Raw genomic sequence first — 22,254 nt, 5'->3', positions numbered from 1 at the left:
GTTACAGAAAAGCCCTTACTAGCCGAGAACTCTCTCTATAGACCAGTCCCGTCACCAACTCACAGAGATCTACCAGCCTTAGCTTCCAACTCGGGAGCGCTAAAATTAAAGCTGCTGCCATGCCCAGCTTTGCTTTTTTGCCTTTCCTTCAGTATATAATCTCAGCCTATAAATGATCTACTCCCAAATAGGATGGGCCTTCTCATCTCATCTGACCCAGTATAGAAACTTCGTTCACAGATGTGCCCAGAGGCTTGTCTTCTGACTGATCTAGACTCTGTCATGTTGATGGTATTAACTGTCTCACTCTCTGTCAGTGCATGCAATTCTTACCTGTCCTCTTTTATAGCCTCTGTAGTGATTAAAAAACAAACAAACAAACAAACAAACATATTTTAGCAGGTATTTTAATTTTCTCAGGACATCCATTGTGTGTTCTTGCCATGGTTGCTCATTGCTTTAATGGTACTTGTAGAGAATAAAACATTTTTTAAAAAGTTACTTTTTTAACTTTACAATATTCTGGACATATTCTGGCACATAATACTTACATAGTTATATTTTCTTATATACCCTTCTGCCTCTGCCCCTTGAGTGCTAGGGTTACGGGCTTACTCGACCATACCTGGCCATGGTTTTGTGTGGTATGATTTTCTTACTGAAGCCAAAAGGAAGAGACAGATGCTCCTCTTTCTCATCTCTCTATCTCTCTATCTAACGACCTTTGATAATGAAATATAAAACTCTTTTTACTCTTTGACATCTGTACCAATTACTTTTCTTTTATGAAAATATTTAATTTATTTTTGAGATTATAATCACATCATATCCCCCTTCCCTTTCCTCCCTCCAAACTTTTTAAGTGGGGAATGAAAGGAGAAGGTAGTGAGGCTAAGTGTGGGGATACGCATGAGGCAAGCAAGGGTTACAGAGTGAATAAAACTAGCTTGTACTGTTTGTCTTATTGCTGTGGACTTTAGATTGCTTTGTATGTCTCTGTCTGTGCCATGCCTTCTGACCAGTCTACTACAATTCCTCAAAGACACTTGGCCTTAGCATATTCTTACCCTACTCTGTGTGTACTATAGTTTTTCAGTTTCTTATTCTTATACGTGTAAGTACTTTACATTTTAATTACATAATATTATTAGATCTGTGTCTTTTATATTATTTCTAAGAAGTGAGCATTCAGTGTCAAAAGTTAATGCCTTGTAGGTCTGTGGATGCTAACAGTCTATTCTTTTCACAAGCTGTGTATGAGAGTGGCTCTCTCCAGAGCTTTGACAACAGAATTGACACTTACCTGACAGCTGAATAAACGTCTTCTCACTTTCAAGGCCCTATCTGTACCTGGTGCTATGAAATAACTGCCCTGAACCATTTCCTCTTTCCTCTTAAGGGTCTAGTGGCTCTGTTTCTTCAAGGACAATTTTCCTTTTTCAAAGTCCTCTCTATTCAGTTCTCCCCTTTGGCCTCCTCCTCTTTTTTTTTTTTTTTTTTTTTTTTTTTTTTTTTTCTTTCTTCTTTCTTTCTTTCTTTTTTTTTTTTTAAACACCTCCCATACCCTCAGGCTTGCTGGACAGATGGGAGAGTACTCTGGTATTTGGTTTTTTCCACTGATTTCTACAGAATCCTATTACAGTTCAAGGTCTAAGTCATGTGTGTTTGTCTGCTCTATGTGTTGGCTTTGTGTTTTCTGGTGGGAAATGCACAATCAATCCTTACACTTTCTAGACTAAGAAATTCTAGTTGCAGATTTATGTGACTTTACATATTGCTGAGACTTGACTATATTCTTGAGTCCCTACGAGTTGTTTAGGCATGTATATTTCTGACTGTTTTTCCTTCACATCTGTTGGATGGTGGTAATCTTAAAAGTGTGTGTGACTTCCTTTTCCTCCCGGAGCAGAAGATATTTGAATATTGTGTGCATTCTTTTTATATTGTTCACTCTTTCATGCTCTTTTTTCTTTGTCAAAAAATAGACATTGTAAAAAGATAAACACGAGCTATTTGGCTGCTTCCCTTATTGTGTGACTTCCTGTCCTTTACTAGGTTCTCTTCCTAGGGATTGAGGCTCAGCTGCTTCTGTGGTTGGTCTGGCTGTGATTGTGAAGAGGCAAAGTGTTCTTTCCTAGGCACCCGGAACCGAGTGGGAACTCTGTTGTTTGCAGTAGTCTGTATTCTCCTCATTCCCAAGGTGTTGGCTTTCTTTCCATGGTTTGTTGGTTATTCTCATGGGTGAGGTTGTGTTAACTACTTCTTGGACCATGCGGCAGCAATGTCTCTCTTCAGCCGTTTCTGAAAGGAGAGTCATGTGAGAGAGATGGCTCCTGGCCATGTGAATTCATGCCACCCCATCCAGCGTCACTGTTCTTTGATTGTTCAGCCTCCTGCTTGATAGTGAGAAACTCCCTACTTCTTTAGAAAGACATTTTTACCTAACCAGCTACCTAAGTTTATTCTCACTTCATACTTTGATCGTACCCAAAATATCCTTACACAGTGTGAGCTTAAGAGTGACCTCTTTTTTATACTGTTAACTTAAAATATCAAAATGATTGTTTTTGGTAAATCATTTTTAATAGTACTTTTCAGGCATTGTAAGATACTTTTCATTTAAATGTAGGTGAATACAGAGTATTTTTGGGAGCATTGCTAATATGGAAAATATTTCAACTGATAAAAACATACACTTTATCATTAAAAGGAGATTATCTATAAAAATAGAAATTACTCTATTAATTTGAAACTGTTAAGTCCAAATTCTTCATTTTATTAAGAAAAATTAAAAATACATAAAAATAAGATCTCATATAGCTACTTTTATAGCCAATTAACTTAAAGAACCTGTAAATTATTTATTTAACAACATGATATATGATTTATTTAATTTTTAGAAAGGACAACTGGGACGACCCATCTTGGACGTACCATATTGGAATGCAAAGCCAGCTCCCATGCCTAACATCGGATCAAAATATGGGCGGAAGGCCACTTGGATAGGTGCAAGTGGGGACCAGACTTTCTTAAGAATTGATGAAGCACTCATAAATTCTCATGTACTTGCAACATCAGAAATTTTTGCCAGCAAACATATAATTGGTAAATAGTCTCTATATCATGAACTACAGCTGTACTTTTTTAAAATGCATGTGTGATAGAAAAATGAGGTAATAGGGAAATTTAAGAACCAGAGTATTCATAATCTAGGCAGTGGCAGAAGCATGAGCAAAGTTGTAAAAGGATTAGACTTATAATGTCATGAGTGATTTTCTACATTGATTCTCTTTAAGTAAATAAGTGAAATTAATTTTAGTGGGAGATTATGATGATCACATGTAAGCCTTGTGTCTATGACACGATGAACCACATAGCACAGGGTTAGCACATAACACTTATGAACATTCAGTGTAGACTTAGTCAGAGGTGTTGTCTTAATTCTACTGTTTAAAAAAAGATTCCACTTACACTGTTTAGGCATGTATTACCCTCTCTATGTATGAAATGATGATGCTACTACTTTTTCTTGTGGGTTTGGGGGAATGTGTAAAAGTAATACAAAATAAAATTATATTTAAATATGTTTTCATAAGGCTTGGTGCCTGCTTCTATATCAGAACCTCCACCATTTAAATGTCTTCTGATAAATAAAGTAGATGGAAGTTGTAAAACTTTTAATGACTCTGAACAAGAAGATCTGCAAGGATTTGGTGTATGTCTTGACCCTGTGTATGATGTGCTTTGGAGGTAAGCATATGTCTTTATAAAATACAGTATCAATAAAAAAATAAAATAAAATAAAAGGTACAGAATTTGTTCACAAAGTTAGAAATAAATATTTCATAGTTCTGGGAGTAAAAATTCATTTGGTAATCTTAAATATTAATTACTTATCTGTTAGCAAGCATTCTAGATTGTTTGTAAAGTTATTTCATTACCTAGGATGCTTATCAGAACCATAGAGACACACCCTAGAGTTACTCACATAGAGTAAATCAATCCTTGTAGCATGGTCTTTTTTAAAAAATGAATTAACTTATTTATTTACTATATATCTTCATCACAGCTTCCTTCCCCTTCTTTCCTCCCAGAGCCTCCCTCAAGCCTCCCCTTCCCGCCATGCACCCTCTCCCTTTTCCTCAGAAGAAGGAGAGTCCTCCCGTGGCATGAGCCAGGCTTGGCATATCAAGTTGCAGTAAGATTAGGTGCATCTTCTGTTGAGGCTAGACAGACAGCCCAGTTAAGGGAAAGGGAGCCGAAGTCAGGCAGTGTAGTCAGGGACAGCCCCTGCTCCCACTTTAGGAACCTCACATGAAGACCCAGCTGCATAACTGTTACATATGTGCAGGGGGCCTAGGTCTGTCCCCTGCGTGCGCTCTTGTTGGCAGTTCAGTTTCTATGAGTTTCTGGGAGCCCAGGTTAGTTCATTCTGTAGGTTTTCTTGTGGTGTCCTTCACCCCTGTGGCTCCTTCTATACTTCCTCCCCCTCTTCCACAGGATTTCCCAAGCGCCGCTTAATGTTTGATCATGTGAAACTATATCAGTTTCTCTCAGGTGCTGGGTGAAGCCTCTCTGATGACAGTTATGCAGGTGTAGCAGAATATAATTAATAGTGTCAGATGTAGGTTCCCTTTCGAGGCATGAGCCAGTCATTGCTTGGCCCTTCCCTCAAATTCTGCTTGTCGCTTACCCCCGCATGCTTTGTCGCCAGGCCAGATTGTGCGTCTAAGGTTTGTGGCTGAGCTGATGTCCCAGGCCCTCTATTGAAAGTTTTACCTGGTTACAGCAGATGGCTGTTTCAGACTCCATATCCCCCATTGCCAGGAGCCTTAGCTAGGGTTGCCTTTCAATTCCTTAGAGTTCCTGCTGTCCTAGATTTCTAGCTTTTCCCAGAGATTCTTCTCACCAATCCAGTTGTCTCTCCCCATGCCATCCCTCCTTTTGCCATCCCATCCCCTCTCCTACCAAGCCCTTGCTCCATCTTCCCTCAGTGTCTAGTCTATCTCCCCTTCTCAGTGAAACTCAAGTTCCCCTTCTTTGGGCCCTCCTTGTTGCTTACCTTCTGTGGGTCTGTGGATTGCAGCATGGTTATCCTGTACTCTATGGCTAATGGCTGCTTATAAGTGAGTACATATTATGTTTGTCTTTCTGGGTCTGGGTTACCTTGCTCAGGATGATATTTCCTAGTTTGATCCATTGGACTGAAAATTTCATGATGTCATTGTTTTTAATGGCTGAGTAATACCACATTGTGTAAATTACCACATTTTCAGTTGAGGGACATCTAGGCCCTTTCCAGTTTCTGGCTATTAAGAATAAAGCTGCTATGAACACAGTTGAGCAGCTGTTACTGTGATATGGCAGAACATCTTTTGTGTAAATACCAAGGAGTGGTATAGCTGAATCTTGAGGTATAATTATTCCCAATTTTCTGAGAAACCTCCAGGTTGATTTCCACAGTGGTTGTGCAAGTTTATACTCCCACCAACAATGTAGGAGTGTCCCCCTTGCTCCACATCCTTACCAGCATGAGCTATCACTTGAGTTTTTTATCTTAGCCATTTTGACAGGTGTAAGATGGAATCTTATAGTTGTTTTGATTTGCACTTCCCTAATAACTAAGGGTGTTGAACATTTTCTTAAGTGGTTCTTGGCCATTAGAGATTCCTCTGTTGAGAATTCTCTGTTTAGATCTGTACCCCATTTTTAAGTGGGTTATTTGGTTTGTTTATGTCTTGTTTTTTTAGTTCTTTATATGTTTTGGATGTCAGCTCCTGTCAGATGTAGAGTTGGTAAAAATCTTTTTTATTCTATAGGCTACTGTTTTGCCTTTTAACAGTATCTTTTGACATACAGAAACTTTGCAGTTTCATGAGGTCCCATTTATTAATTGTTGATCTTAGTGCCTGAGCTGTGGGTGTTCTGTTCAGGAAGTTGTCTCCTGTTCCAATGCATTGGAGGCCTTTCCCCACTTTCTCTTCTAATAGATTTAGTGTCTCTAGTTTCATGCTGAAGTATTTGATCCACTTGGACTTGAGTTTTGTGCAGGGTGAGGTATGGATCTGTTTGTATTCTTCTACATGTAGGCATCCAGTTACATCAGCACCATTTGTTGATGATGCTTTCTTTTTTCTATTGTATAGTTTGGCTTCTTTGCCAAAAATGAAGTGTCCAGAAGAGTGTGGTTTTTCAGTTTGATTCCCTGATCAATCTTGTCTATTTTTATGTCAGTACCATGAGGTTTTTATTACTACTGCTCTGTAGTACAGTTTGAAATCAGGGATGGTGATACTACCAAAAGTTTTTTACTTGCTTGATTAGAGTTCAACCAAGAGATTTTATATTATTTGTGGCTATTGTGAAGGGTGTTGTTTGCCTAATTTCTTTCTCAACCCAATTATCTTTTGTATATAAAAAGGGTACTGATTATTTTGAGTTAATTTAGTATCCAGTCTCTTTGCTAAATGTGTTTATCAGCAGTAGGAATTTACTGGTAGAATTTTTGGGGTCAAATATATATCCTACCTTTTCATCTGCAAATTTTAATACTTTGACTTCTTCCTTTCCAATTTTTATCTTATTGATCTCCCTTAGTTGTCTTATTGCTCTAGCTAAAACTATATTGAATAGATACAGAGAAAATGGGCAGCTTTTCCTTGTCCCTGATTTTAGCAGAATTGCTTTAAGTTCCTCTCTATTTAATTTGATATTGGTTTTTGATCTGCTGTATATTGCCTTTATATGTGCACAGGTATTTGCCTTGTGTCCCTCATCTCTCCAAGACTTTTATCATCAAGGCTGTTGGATTTTGTCAAAGCTTTTTTAGCATCTAATGAGATGATCATGTAGGTTTTTTTTTTTTCTTTCAGTTTGTTTATATAATGGATTGTGTTGATGTATTTTCGTATATTCAACTATTCTTGCATGTATGGGAGAAAGCCTACTTGATCATGGTAGATGATATTTTTTATGTGTTTTTTGATTCAGTTTGTGAGTATTTTGTTGAGTATTTTTTTTTTTACCTTCTTTCAACATGCCTTTTATTTATTTTTATCATTTATTTACCTGTTTCTCAGGATTGGAAATATAAAATTAGATAACATTGATTTGTCTTGGAGAATTTGTCAAACTGCTTGATTAAAGGGTTAAATAATTAAATAAAAATGATTTCTACAGAATTTTAGCATTTTTTATAGTTAACACATACTTTTGCATTAATGTCCATAGAGAAATTGGTCTGAAAAATTTTCTTGGTTGAGTCTTTGTGCAGTTTAGGTATCAGGGTGACTGTGGTCTCATAGAATGTATTTGGCAGTGATCCTCCTGTTTCTGTTTTGTGGAATTTTTGAGGAGTGTTGGTATTAACTCTTCTTTGAAGGTCTGGTGGAATTCTGCACTAAATCCATTTGGCCCTGGGCTCTTTTGGTTGGGGAACATTTAATGGCTCCTCCTATTTTCTTAGGGGTTATAGATCTATTTAGATTTTTAACCTGAACTTGATTTAGCTTTTGTAAGTGGTATCTATCAAAGAGATCCTCCATTTCATTTAGGTTTTCCAATTTTGGAGAGTATAGGTTTTTGAAGTAACACCTAATGGATTGTTGGATTTCCTCAGTGCCTGTTATTATATCTCCCTTTTCATTTTTGATTGTTGATTTGAATATTTTCTCTCTGCTTTTTAGTTAATTTAGCTAAGGGTTTGTCCATCTTGATTTTTTTCATAGAACAAGTTCTTTCTTTCATTGATTTTTTTTTTTTATTGTTCTCTTTGTTTCTATTTTATTGATTTCAGTTTGATTATTTTCTGCTGTCTACTCCTTGGGTGTGTTTGCTTCATTTTGTTCTAGAGCTTTCGGGTGTGCTGTTAAGTCACTAATATAAAAACCTCACTAGTATCTTTATGATGGACCTTAGTGCTTTGAACTTTGCTCTTAGTACTGCTTTCATTGTTTGGGTATGTCATGCATTCATTTTCATTGAATTCTTAAAAAGTCTTTAATTTCTCTATTTCTTTCTTGACCCGGTGGTCATTGAGTAGAGAGTTGTTCAGTTTCCGTGAGTTTGTAGGCTTTTCTGTTGTTGTAATCCAGCTTTAATCCATATTGATCTGATAAGATATAAGGGATTATTTCAATTTTCTTTTATCTTTTGAGACTTGTGACTAAGTTATAGTCAATTTTGGAGAAGGTTCCTTGAGGTGCTGAGAAGAAGGTATATTCTTTTGTGTTTGAATAGAATGTTCTGTAGATATGTTAGGTCCAATTGATTCATTACAATAATTAGTTTCATTATTTCTCTGTTAATTTCTGTCTGGATGACCTGTCCATTGGTGAGAATCAGGTGTTCAAGTCTCTTGCTATTAATGTGTGGGGTTCAATGTGTGATGTAAGCTTTAGTAATGTTTTCATTGTTGTTCAAAAATGTGGGTGCCCTTGCATTTAGGGCATAGATATTCAAACTTGAGATGTCACTTAGCCGGATTTTTTTTTTCCCTTGAGTAGTATGAAATGTCTTTTTCCATCTCTTGATTAATTTTGGTTGAAAGTCAATTTTATTGGCTATGAGAATGGCTACTTCAGGTTCCTTCTTGATTGTTTTTGGAAAATCTTTTTCCAGCCTGTTACTTCGAGATAATGTCTATCTTTAATGTTGGCATGTGTTTCTTGTGTACATTAGAATGGTGGATCCTCTTTTCACATTCAGATAGTCTATACCTTTTTATTGGGGATTTGAGTCACTGATGTTGAGATATACTAAAGACCGATGATTTAATTCTTGCTATTTTGATGTTGGTGAAAGTAGTCTGCATGTGCATTTGTGTGTGTGTGTGTGTGTGTGTGTGTGTGTGTGTGTGTGTGTTTGTGTCTGTGCATGGGCACTCCAACATCCAATCCCATCTCTGTGTTTATATATGTATATATACACATGCATATGTGTAGTGATAAATTTTGAGGTTTGTTTTCTTTCCTTTTTTAATTAAATATTTTTATTTTTTACATATATATTTGTATTATTCCACATATATTCAATAACCGACCTACAGCAAGAACCACCACAAAACAATCAGGAATTATTTAATGTTACATTCTTAGTGCTTTGGCTATTTGTATTTGACAACCTTGAAGAAAATATCTTTCCTATCTTGGTACATCTAAAATTCTGAATGTAAATCAATATCTATATCTTGTCTGTATCGACTTAACACATCTATCTATACCTAAAGACATCTTAACCCATAAACAACTAAGCTTAATTGTAAAACTAAACTATCTGGTCTTCAACCCCATCAGAGACTTGAGAAGGAATAAACATAATTACCTGAGTATACAGTTCTTTTGTTCTTTTTTGTTTTTTGTTTGTTTGTTTGTTTGTTTTTTGAGACAGAGTTTCTCTGTGTAGCCTTGGCTGTCCTGGCCTCACGTTGTAGACCAGGCTGCCTCTGCCTCCCAAGTGCTGGGATTAGAGGTGTGTGCCACCATGCCTGGCTGACATAGACAGTTTTTAAGTATATGTATTTTTTCACATTTTCTATCAAATTTCTCTTTGTCTTTAAATTGTTAGTGGAGATTTGAGTATAGGAAAGCTTTGTTTTTATGTATGCTTCAAGTTTAAGTATATAATTGCTATGAACACTATAAACATTTATATTGCTGTTTTCAAAATTTTTTTGTACTGGTACAGATTACTTTAGTTATATAGTTAGGTGGGTATAGAAAATAGTGAGATATGTATTTCCTATTTACACTGTGTTTTTTATTCTATAGCCAATCACAATTTAGACATTTTCAGGGTAAACTATGTGTTGAAGTGCTGTAATTCTCTTCCTTCATAGGTTTCGGTCAAGCACTAGGGAGCTCTGGTGTTACAATGCTGTGGTTGCTGATGCAAGACTTCCCTCTGCAGCAGACATGCAGTCCAGATGTAGTATTCTGAGTCCTGAACTTGCTCTGCCAACGGGGTCAAGGGCTTTTACCACCAGATCCCATGCAGCCTTGCACATCCTCGGTAGGGTTGCCCTTTGACTTCAGCTGGGTACATTCGTGTATGCTGTGCCTGTGGCCACTTTTTAAAAAAATAGTTAAATTTGTATGTTATTCTGCCACGTCTGCTAAATAATAATGGTTGTAAGTCACAAAATCAATTTAATTACCTAAGAAGTTTGTCCTCCATGGAATGATATAGACAATCTCAACCAATATCCTAAAAGATCAATGGATGCTTAGCTATGAGGCATCCCTGAATATAATTTGCATAATAGAGAGATGAGATGGTTTTGCTTAATTGAGCCTATAAGCTTTTAGAGGTATTGACCAAATGTGCTCTCACAGTGTTTAATTTACCTATGTCCTTATTTGATTACTTTGAGATACAGAACTTTTGCAATAAGTAGTTGCTGGGTTTTTTTTTTTTTTAAACCAGTTCACTTATCTATATACTTTGTTGCTTTTAGAAAATGATTGTTCAGAAAGTCTCACTAAAGAATTGGGGAGATGACTCCATGGGTAAAGTTTGCCTTCCAAGTGTCAGGACCGAAGTTCAGATAATTATTAGTTATTATAAGATTAATAACATCAGTAGTATAGGAAACTTTTATTTCATGGGTTTGAATTTTACTTGTTTATTCTTTTAGGTTGCCTTGACACTTTGGCTGCTATGCAGGACTTAAAGATGGGCATTGCAAGTACAGAGGAGGAGACCCAAGCAGTAATGAAAGTTTATTCCAAGGAAGATTACAGTGTAGTAAACAGGTTTGAAAGTATGTATACTCTGACTTAGCAAACGGTGTCTAGTAACAGATGTATATGCACATTTAAAACATCGTTCTTTATGTCTTTCAGGTCACGGTGGAGGCTGGGGTTACTCTGCTCACTCAGTAGAAGCCATACGCTTTAGTGCTGACACTGACATTTTACTCGGTGGTCTCGGGCTGTTTGGAGGCAGAGGAGAATATACTGCTAAAATTAAGGTAAGGTTCATGATACTGTAATGGTTTCATCAAACTATTTCAACAAAGCATTTGTTTGACTCAGTTGTTGTCTTATTGTTTCCTTTTTCTTTTACCTTGGTTTGTTGTTAAAAGGAAGCATTGCTAAACTCTTACTCAAAGCTATGGGATTGCTGACTTGTTAAAAATTAAATCAGTACAAAAGGAGAAAATGATTCTCCGTAATTTAAAGTTGAAAAAGGATTCCTAACCAGTCTCAGCTGCTTCACACTGAGCTTCCAAGAGGCTAATTAGCTGCACCTTTTTCTGTGGCTGCCTTTCCAGAGCTGCTTTAGTAACAGGACACAGGCCTGTTTTATATATAAGAATCTTCCGTGCTTCTATTCAAATACTATGTAAACAGCGACCTCCACACACAGCCAGGTGCGGAGTAGGGGTAAAGTGAGAAGAAGGGAGGGAGTGTTCTTGTACAAGTCTTCACAGTAATTAAGAATCATTACCTGTCAAAAAAGCAAACAAGCAAACAAACAAAACCAATGAAGTGAGAGTATGCCTCATTTAGAAACTCCTGGTTAAAATGCTTTCTTTTGTTGGGTTTTTTTTTTTTTTTTTTTTTGGTTGTTGTTGTTGTTTATTTTATTTTCTGTTTTTCAGTCCTTTTGAAAGCTTATATTCCTACTTTATATTGTCAGGTACAAAATTTCCAGTATAGAGCAGAGTTGTATAGCCATAAAATACTGTATAATTTCTATTTTAAATGCATGTTTACTTACATAATTTAGTTATTAAATTTAATACTTAGTACTTAAAATTTAAATAGTAGATAAGAGTTTTTATATCATGTATAGCTTAGTTACATTGGACATGCACAAAGTTATGAATTTAGATGCACAAAACTGAATGAGGAAAATGTGTTTCCTTTACTCCAGCTATTTGAGTTGGGTCCTGATGGAGGAGATCATGAAACCGATGGAGACCTTCTTGCAGAGACTGATGTGTTGGCATATGACTGTGCTGCTAGGTAAACACTCTGCTCATTAGTCAGTGTAGTGTTTACATATTTGAAATTAAAAGTTTATTTTAATTTAACAAATAAATTTAAAAGGGGAGTTTTCAATAATCTATTACTGATAAGTTGGGAATTTTAACTGTATAATGCTATGCTTCACTTAGTGATGGAGGACAGTCTAAGAATTTCATTGTTAAACAGTTTTATCCACTTATGAATATCGTAGAAAGTCTTCACACAAACCTAGATAATAAGAACTGATATACCCAGTATACACCTTAGCCAAATAGTTACTCACCATCCATTATATGTGATTTGTTGTCTGAAGTGTTATGCAGTGTATGCATATATTAGGAAGTGTAATTAGTAGTAGTATTAATAATGTTTTATAAAAACTAATAATCTTAATTTTTCATATAGTTAGATGAATAACTCAAGACTGAAAATATGAATATGTATGAATATTTATATTTATTGTGCACATGTAGTTTCATTAAATTCTTAGAGATTGCAAGTATAGTATTGTTCTACTGACTGAAACAATCATTTGTTACCTGCAACATTAAATATATATAGTGTCAGGTAATCATAGTAGGCCAGATTTCAGATCTCCTATGTACTCTGACATCACATCAGTAGTATGTGCTTGATAATGACGCACTCGCAGAAGTTATCAGCTTTGTCGAAGGCTCTTGGGAGATTACTTGGATCAGAGTATTTACTTATAAAATCTTATTAGTATAAGGAGACTTAGGTTTGCTGTGCTACCTGGAATCCTAAGAATTGTCTCACCACTGCACTATGAGGAATTGGTGTTTTGATCCAGGGAATGTTATGATGGAAAAAAAACATAGCTTTATTAGAATAATAATAGTACACTATACTTCCCAATAATAACTATTTTTTAAAAATGCTAGTTGGTGGCCAGGGGAAATGGCTCAGCGGCTACAATACAGCACTTGTCACAAACTCAGTGACAACCTTAGTTCATTTCGCCAACATTCACATAAAAGCTAAGGGAAGGGGGTAGGGGACAGGTGTAGAGATAGGTGATGTATGTCACTCACATGCCAACCAGTGTAGCAAAATTAGCAACCTTAAGGTTTAGTAAGATAACCCTGTACCAAAAAGTAAGGTGGAGAACAACTGAAGAAGACTATCGGTGCCTATATGGGCCTCAAGGGACCCCTCCCACCCCGCATCCCCACCAAAAGTAACTTTAAAGGGTGCATAAAGGCCTTTCTTTCTTTCTTTCTTTCTTTCTTTCTTTCTTTCTTTCGTTAGTTCTTTCTTTCTTTCTTTCTTTCTTTCTTTCTTGATAAAAGTTCATCTTTTCAGAAAAAATGGCAAGACATTGGTTTGACATACTTTGGACAACTGAAGAATATATTTGAAGAAAAGTTGGTCTGTTTCTTTACTTTAAGCAACCAATGGTTCAGAAGCTATGAGTCATGGCTCCTTTGGCAAACTTCTACATTACTATTCATAAAAGTAGCAAAATTATAGTTACAAAGTAGCAATGAAAATAATCTTACGGTTGGGGGGGGGTCACCACAACATGAGGAACTGTATTAAAGAGTTGCAGTATTAGGAAGGCCGAGAACCACTGCATTAGACTATATGATGTTGTTGTTTGTATTCTTTAGGGTTTATACAAATTAACCTAAAGGAGATATTTCAAAAAAGATATTTCATGAAACTTTAATATATCATTATCATTTGCAATTTATTTTTGAGAAAAGAATTATGATTCTAAGATATAAACTATGATGAATTTGGTAGTCAATTCTAGTCAAGCTAGATTTTCCTCATTAGCTTGCCCAAGAGGCCCCAATTTTATGGGTAGCATTTGTACCCTTCTTTCCCATTTATTTATTTATATTTTTATTTTTTAAAACACTTTACAGCCTGTTCCCAGGCCCCTCCCTCCTCTCCTCCCAGTTCCACACTCAGTCCCCCTACCCATCACCCCCTCTCCTTCTTCTCAGAGAATGAGAAGCCCCCAAGGGGTACCAGCCCAATTGGCACCTCAAGTCACAGCAGGATTAAGTGCACCCTCTCCCACTGAGGGCAGACAAAGCAGCCCAAGTAGGGGAAAGGGATCCAAAGTCAGACAACAGAGTCAGAGACAGCCCCTCCTTCTCCCATTGTTAGGGAGTCTACATGATGACCAAGCTGCACATCTGCTACATATGTGTATGGGGTCTAGGTCTATCCCATACATGCTCTTTTGTTGCTGGTTCAGTCTCTGTGAGCTCCCATGGGCCCAGTTTGTTTATTTTGTAGGTCTTCATGCAATGTCCTTGACTGCACTGGCTCTTCCAATTCTTTCTCGCACTCTTCCACAAAATTGGGCTGTGAGTCTCTGTATCTGTTTGCGTCAGCTGCTGGATGAAGCCTCTCAGGACTGCTAATGCTGGGCTCCTATCTGCGAGCATAGCAGAGTATAAATAATAGTGTCAGGGCTTGGCTCTCTCCCAAGGGGTGGGGCTCAAGTTGGGCCAGTCATTGGTTAACCATTACCTCAATTTCTGTTCCATCTTCATCCCTACACTTTTTGTAGGTGAGACAAATTTTGGGTCGAAGGGTTAGTGGTTGGATTGATGTCCCCTTTCTTCACTGGCAGTCCTACCTGGCTACAGGAAGTGGCAATTTCGGGCTTCATATCCTCTGCTGCTAGAAGTCTCAGCTAGGGTGACCCATATAAACTCCCAGCAACCTCTCCTGTCGTCTCACCCCCACCTCCGTGATTTCCATTCTCCTGGTCGTTTTGTGTCTTTTTGGTTTAGTCTTCATTCATACAACATAATGCTTTAGCAGCACAGGGTTCCTCTCGCGTGTGTTGTTTTCGTCCCTCTTGTATCTTTTTACTCAGATCTGTTCATAGCACTGTCCTGCTTCCTTATTTTTCTTTCTTTCTTTTCTTTCTTTCTTTCTTTCTTTCTTTCCTTCTTTCTATACCAGTTAAAACCAGTTACTTTTACTCTCTTCCTGCCAGGTATTACTTTTCGATGTCATTTTCTGTTAATTAACTTTTTTGTGTATGTAGTTTCTGTTCTCTGTGACAGGCTCAATTCCATACATCATCTGAATTAATTTAGTTCACAGACACTCAATGAACTAAACATTGTTTTTTACCTTTTTATTATTTAAAAGTTTTTATTTGGAGAGATTTCATCCATGAGTATACTTCAGGGTTCAGATATAATGAGATATGGAATAATTTTAGTAACTTGCCCCAGATATCCAGGCTCTCAGGTCATCACCCAGGATTTCTGACCCAAGAGTCATTTTCCTGATATTCCACCCATCAGAACTCTTAGCTGAATAAATAGCCATTAAAACTAAGAGGGAAAATTCTGTTGTCTGGGTAATTTTTGATGCTTTCATAACAATTTAAAATATTTGTTTTTTTTTTAATTTGAAAATTTTATAAAATTTAAACATATTGTAAAATCCATAAAGAAAAGAAATATAGTTTCATTTTCTGAATATAAGGAACTGAAACTTGTTTTAGTTTCCAAACTTTAAAATAAGATTTTTGTGCAGCAAGAAAATGTTAAAACATCAATTTCATGGGTTTTGGCATGTTAGTTGAAAGTAAGTACGTGTAACAGATGAGTGCAAAGGGTTTTGACTGCTTAATTTCTCTAGGGAAAAATATGCGATGATGTTTGATGAGCCAGTTCTCCTGCAAGCCGGATGGTGGTACGTAGCATGGGCTCGAGTGTCAGGTCCCAGCAGTGACTGTGGGTCGCACGGCCAAGCTTCCATCACCACAGATGATGGGTAAGCATAATGTTGAACTTGGACGTAATGAAATTTTTGTTTTTCTTTGTGGGATATTTTGAAATAACCCAGAAGATAAATATAATTGGTAAAAATTAAATTTGTGGATTGCTTTTGGAACAGTCATAGGGGAGGGGAATAATGGGAAAATGGGGGGGGGGAGGAATGGGAGGATACAAGGGATGGGGATAAACATTGAGATGTAACAAGAATAAATTAATAAAAAAAAATTAAATTTGTGTAATATATAACCAAATATGCTGTTAGTCTAGTAGAGAGAGATGGGAGAAAAGACTGCATTATTTGTAACAGATAGCATTTGTATCTTTCTGAGTATTAAATTAGTTTAAAAAAATAAGAAATTACATAGAGGACAGATGCAGGATACTGATGAATTTGGAACCATAAAAGGTGCATAAAAGCTTCTATAAGAAATACCTTAATGAAATGCAGAGAAAAAATTTTTACCACTTTGAGACTAGCAAGAAATCTCGATCAGTCAAGTGTTTGCCACACAAGCATGAGGATCTGTGTCCAGTTCCTAGAAACCATGTAAAACACTGGGATGTTGTGACATGCACCACAACTCTGCACTAGGGTGCCAGAGACAGACGCATCCCTACAGCTTGCTGGTCAGACAACCTAACCTGCTTGAAAAGTTCCAAGCCAGTGAGAGACCTTTTCATAAAAAAACAGACAAGAGGAGGGATTGGAAGTTCTGGCCAGGATGTAAATTTAATTAATTGATTAATTAGCTAATTAATAAAAAAAAGAGTGATTGGCTCTTGAGAAGCAATGCTTGAAGTAGACCTCTGGCTTCCATGTATACACATTCACAAGTTCACAAGCACGCATAGGAGCATGTACATGCATACTCATGTGCACTAAAAAACTAAACACTTCCTTTTACATTGTTTAATTGGTTCCCTCAATAAGTTTTAAAGCAGTTATTTTCCCATTCATACTCAAGAAATTAGAGAAATAAAGTGAGAAAATGATAGGCTTAGAATAATGATGTGGTTACTATGTGCAGGACCCAGCCTTCTTTCTATGCTACTAGTCTGAGTATTTGAAATGCTATGATTTTTAAGAGAGGTTAAGTTCATTTTATTCCTCTTGGACACAGTGATACAAAAGGCACATGCTAACTTAGGAGGTGAGTTCTGTGCTGTTGATTATTTAAGGGAAGTAAAGTCTTCCCTAGGATGATTCTCTGTCAGCTCCCTCTTGGATTTTTGCTAGACCTGAATTCACCCAGAATTGAATGATTCTTACATATAGTTTGTTCAAATTGGAATATCATGACACTCAGAGGCTAAAGGCCCTAAGTGTATCCAACTATGCTGATTTCCTGCTCTCCAGGGGAAATCTTTAGTAAGAGCTGACTACAGAGGTCAAAACAAAGCGGAAGAAGTGGGAGAAGAGGTTCACATCTGGCTTCCCTCCTTCCTTTTTTTATAATTCAGCAGCTATAAATCAGGATATTACTGTTTCAGTTTTGAGTTTTTCTTTAACAAGTGAATACTTTTCATTAGCATAAAATGTAAAGGCATTATTACTAAATTCCTATTAACTTTACTCAGAGCTTGTCGGTTTTGTTGCCCTGCTATTCTCTCTCTTAGGGTTGTTTTCCAGTTCAAGAGTTCGAAGAAGTCAAATAATGGTACAGATGTAAATGCTGGTCAGATACCTCAATTGCTGTACAGGTACTCAAACATTCATATAGCTAACTAATACAATTTATTCTTTTGCTGTGCTGGAATAAAATCACTACAATAATGAAGACATTATTGAAGCATTGAGCAAATTAATGTTGCGTTGGTAGAATTATAGCTAATTAAAATATTCAGATAGCATTAATGTATTTTATGAACATTTTCTGTTCAGACTTAATTTATAAATTTGCATGACTAGGCATCAGTATTATAACAGTAGCCATATGCCACTAGCTGTTTATTTAATCTGCTTGTTGATTTTAATACCAACTTCAGAATATTATAAAGTAATAAAGTATATCTTAAGGAATATAAATTAGGATGGGTAAATACTTTAGATATAGACATAATCAATTTATTGTAGTCTTTTTTTCTTTGTTCTGGAGATCAAACCTAGGTTCCTATGCAAGCTAGGCAGGCCCCCTAATACTCTGCTTTATCTCTGGCCTGATAATCTTATATTATGTATTTTGTGATAGAACCTACTGGAAAATCACTATTAATTTCCACTTTTAGTTGAAATAGCAAATTGTTCATGTTATTTATTACATTTTTAACAATAAGAATTTTAATTAATTCAAAGTACTTCAAACATGTAATGAGACATATGTCGTATGTCAAAGTAGTTGTATATTTTGAAAACCCTCATTAAAAATGTTTCTTATTATACATAGTCCCCACAAACATAAAATATAACTCTCTCTTCCATATCTTCCCTTGTAGTCATCACTGAAAGGATTTGAATGCTAAAGACCTCATATTTCTAGGATTGCTGCTCTTTACACAATCCATCACAGCCATTGTTTTTATATTAGCAGCGTCTCATCCCTTTGGTTCGGAGACTTGGTCTTTAACAGCTGAGACATCTCTGTAGCCCAAAAGTACTTTCTGCACATAGCAAATTGTGCTGGACTGCTTTTCTGGACTACAGTTGAATAACTGTGTGAATTACTGTGGACCGTGACTTTTATGTTTTTAGTGGTGATATTAAAGTTGATTATTTCACTATGACAAATTGCATTTTAATATATTATTTTTATTAATTCTTTTGGAGTTTCACAATTATTTTGATAACATATTTCTCCCTCTAATTCATTCCAAATCTACCCTACCCTTACGCTAGCCCCACTTCATGGCTTTATTTTGCCTTTCTATTGTTTTTTTCCTGATTTCTTAAGATAAATATCTTTTGAAGGTGAGTTTTCATTCTTTCTAACATATATACTTAACCCTGAAATTTTATCTGTAATTCATTGTTAGGTTGAATTTTAGAATCTTTGATACACTAATTTTGATATTTAGTTCCTTAATATTATATATTCCATAGATATATATCTCATATATGAGTACTCCATGTATATAATATTTAATCCTCTTTCCTTTTTTCCCTATATCTACCACTCCCTCTTATATTCATTACCTCTTCTTTAATTACTGTCATTTCATACACACACATATGTGTATATATGTGTATATTTATATGCTCATATATATGTATGTATATATAGATTAATACCTGTCTACCTACCTACAAACTATATACAGATACATACATACATATGTGTGGATAGTTTATAGGTAGGTATGTAGGTTGTTGATATTTCATACCAAGTCCATTTAGTGTGCTCTCATGTGTTTAGTGCTGACCCCTTGGTATTGGATAACCTGTCTTCCCTACAAAATACTGATTTACCTCTCTTAGCAGCCATTGATTGTCTGTAGCTCTTCATGTATGGTGGGATCATGGGAGATATCTCCCATCTACATTAGCATGTCAAATGGTGTCATTTTGCATGGTGCTGGTATTGTGCAGGTAAACACATCCATGAAGTGTAGCATTCCAGGCCAGTCTAAATGACACTGTTTTGCTCCTGTCCACCCAAACCTCTGCCTCTTAAAATCTTCCTGTCCCTTTTTCTACCTTGGTTCTTGAACCTTTGGAATAGTGGGAGGCAGTGGAGATGATCCGTTTGTAGCTGAGCACTCCACTGATACTATAAACTTTACATTAAAAAATTGTCTTTGGACATTTGAACATAGTCTGTTGTTTATCTTCTGCCATCAGACTCCCAACCAGTGATGGTAGTGCTTCAAAAGGCAAGCAGCAAGCTAGTGAGCCTGTACACATTCTGAAGAGATCATTTGCAAGAACTGTCTCAGTGGTAAGCCACTTTAAAACTTTCTGCTGTAGTACTCAGTGCTGAGTTTTAATTCTAAGGCTGTCTCAGCATTGTTTTATGAGTTCAGATCTGCTTTTCTTGTGGTGTTTATATTCTAGGCAAAGATAATGTCTACTTTCAAACAAGATGTTGCCTGTGATCTCCCCATGCCCAGCTGAATTGACTTTTCTACACCTGAAATAACTTGTGACTTTTCTATTTAGACATATACCCTGCTAAGCAGTGAATTTAGTATCTTTTCAATAAAATCACACTATTATTATTATTTCAATTAATTTTTGTGTGTGTATATAAATGGCCTTGTGGTCTTTGGGTAATTGAAATTCTTTATATAACAAATATATTCAGTCATTTATTTTAATTTGTTGTACTGTATTAGCAGTCATCTGGGCCTTGGTGAGGATTGGGGATCAAATTGTTCCATTCTGAGATTCTATATAGTTTGCCATCATGTAAGTGTGAAGATCTCCAAACCATCTAGAACTGCAAGGAAAGCCAACCGTATAAACTCGTACACAAGAATTTTTAAAACTCCAATAGTGATTTTGGTAGTATCTTCTAGTCAATGTTTCAAAAATTTGTTAGTTTTTATTATACATTTTAATATGTAGGTAATGTATAAATAGAGATAGATATATGTATCACTGATTTCTAATATTTTAAGAATACTTTGTTATACTATATTGACTTACTTTAAAGAAACGTATAAATTATGATCTGTTGGGTTTTTTTTTCTTCCATGTTTATAAGAGGAATGTAAAAATGTATACAGGTGTCTTATTTCAGCTACCAAAGTTCAGCAAAAAGTTCAAGGTAGCTTTGAAGTGCTGTGCCATTTACCTTCCCTTCATTCACGCTGTGGCATCACTGGAGCTCATGGGAGCATCTGTTCTCACTGTGGTAGGATTGAGCTCACTGGAGCATCTGTTCTCACTGTGGTAGAATTGAGCTCACTGGAGCATCTGTTCTCACTGTGGTAGGATTGAGCTCACTGGAGCATCTGTTCTCACTGTGGTAGGACTGAGCTCACTGGAGCATCTGTTCTTATTGTGTGGCAGGATTAAGCTCACTGGAGCATCTGTTCTTATTGTGGTAGGAATGCTTTGAATCGTTGCTAAGTGTTCTTCACTGGAGCTGGACCACCTTAGTCTTAGGGGTTGAAGAGCTCAGAGGACTGAAAGGCTTCCAGTTTACAGCCACTCTGCTGGATTTGGAGCGGTTGCGCTTTGTGGGGACCTGCTGCCTGCGGCTCCTGCGAGTCTACACCTGTGAGATATACCCAGTGTCAGGTATGGGGACGTTTAAAAAATAACTTTGGAAAGAAATAATTTCCAGTATTGAGAAAACAATAAAGAGTTAATCATGTGTTTAAGAACCCATGATACCGTTCAGATGCTCCTAAAATTAAGAAAGATGTTACTTTTAAACTATTTTTGTCAAATAGAAAATATTTCAATCACAAATTTAGACTTAAGTACTACTGTCAGTTCTTTTATCTATGAAGTTTTTTTTTTTTTTTAATCAATTTGTAGCACACTTAAATCTTAAAGAAGTTTCATTTTGGGGTTTTGATGTTTAAGTGTTATGACTGAATTATTATTTCGTGTACATACTTTAGTTTATTGCACTTTTTGTTTTCTCAAAGCTACAGGAAAAGCAGTTGTAGAAGAAACTAGCAAATTAGCTGAGTGTATTGGAAAAACAAGAACTTTGTTAAGAAAAATTTTATCAGAAGGAGTCGATCATTGCATGGTGAAGTTGGATAATGACCCTCAAGGGTACCTCAGCCAGCCCCTGAGTCTTCTAGAAGCCGTCCTTGAGGAATGCCATAACACATTCACTGCCTGCTTTCACTCTTTCTACCCGACTCCTGCTCTGCAGTGGGCTTGCCTTTGTGATCTGCTGAATTGTTTGGATCAGGTAATTTAAGTTTATAAAATATTGGTTTCAAATAAAATATATTACTTAAAAATTGCTTAATACTCTGCAAGAAAATGTGATGTTCTTACCTTTTTAATTACTAGTGATCAGTTGGGAAGTCGGCTTGGTATGCTTCACTTCTATAGCTAAAACTTAAAAATTTGCTTCATTCTCTGATATTACCTATTTGTTATGAAATTATCAGAAATATTATGTAAACTGCTGACTTTTTCTTTCAGTCTATAAGTAAGGTATTTGAAAGAGAGGGGGAAAGAATATAGTGACTGTGTAAAAACAAATACAGCACCAAATGACGCTGGATGTATTTATGGTTGTCAGAACAGGGAAGAGGGAGATGAGTGAAGAGCATGTTAACATCATTCATTCCCAGATCCCACATCACAGCGTTTCAGATCACTTGGCATAAGTGCTGGACAGAGCTTCAGGTTGGAGAGACCTTGACTGATAGTTGGAGACTTCAGCCCTTATGCTTCAGTAACTAACAATACAATTAGAGCAAACGATGGGGGACAGGCAGGAACTGAACAGTGATAAAGACAGTCTTGGTCTTTAAGGTTTTACTTTTATATTTAATTATGTGTTTATATGTGTGTGTATGTGTATGTGTGTGTAATATACATATATATGCATACAGGTAAGTAGAAGAGGCAAAGACGGCTGTTGGACCTGGAT

General features: G+C 36.3%; 1 protein-coding gene across 1 annotated transcript in view; it reads left to right on the top strand.

Moving 5' to 3' along the window:
• The window catches only part of Mycbp2 (MYC binding protein 2), a 218,461-nt gene that overhangs the window by 84,924 nt on the left and 111,283 nt on the right, over positions 1 to 22,254 (top strand). Inside the window, 11 exon segments of the mRNA XM_051161021.1 lie at positions 2,898 to 3,105; positions 3,597 to 3,750; positions 9,836 to 10,008; positions 10,634 to 10,759; positions 10,842 to 10,969; positions 11,878 to 11,969; positions 15,612 to 15,746; positions 17,369 to 17,452; positions 19,527 to 19,623; positions 20,738 to 20,930; positions 21,287 to 21,561. Coding sequence (XP_051016978.1) covers positions 2,898 to 3,105; positions 3,597 to 3,750; positions 9,836 to 10,008; positions 10,634 to 10,759; positions 10,842 to 10,969; positions 11,878 to 11,969; positions 15,612 to 15,746; positions 17,369 to 17,452; positions 19,527 to 19,623; positions 20,738 to 20,930; positions 21,287 to 21,561 — 1,665 coding nt within the window.

Source organism: Acomys russatus, chromosome 18, assembly GCF_903995435.1.
Source record: "Acomys russatus chromosome 18, mAcoRus1.1, whole genome shotgun sequence".
Classification (NCBI taxonomy): Eukaryota; Metazoa; Chordata; class Mammalia; order Rodentia; family Muridae; genus Acomys; species Acomys russatus.
This window is presented reverse-complemented; position numbering and strand designations above follow the sequence as displayed.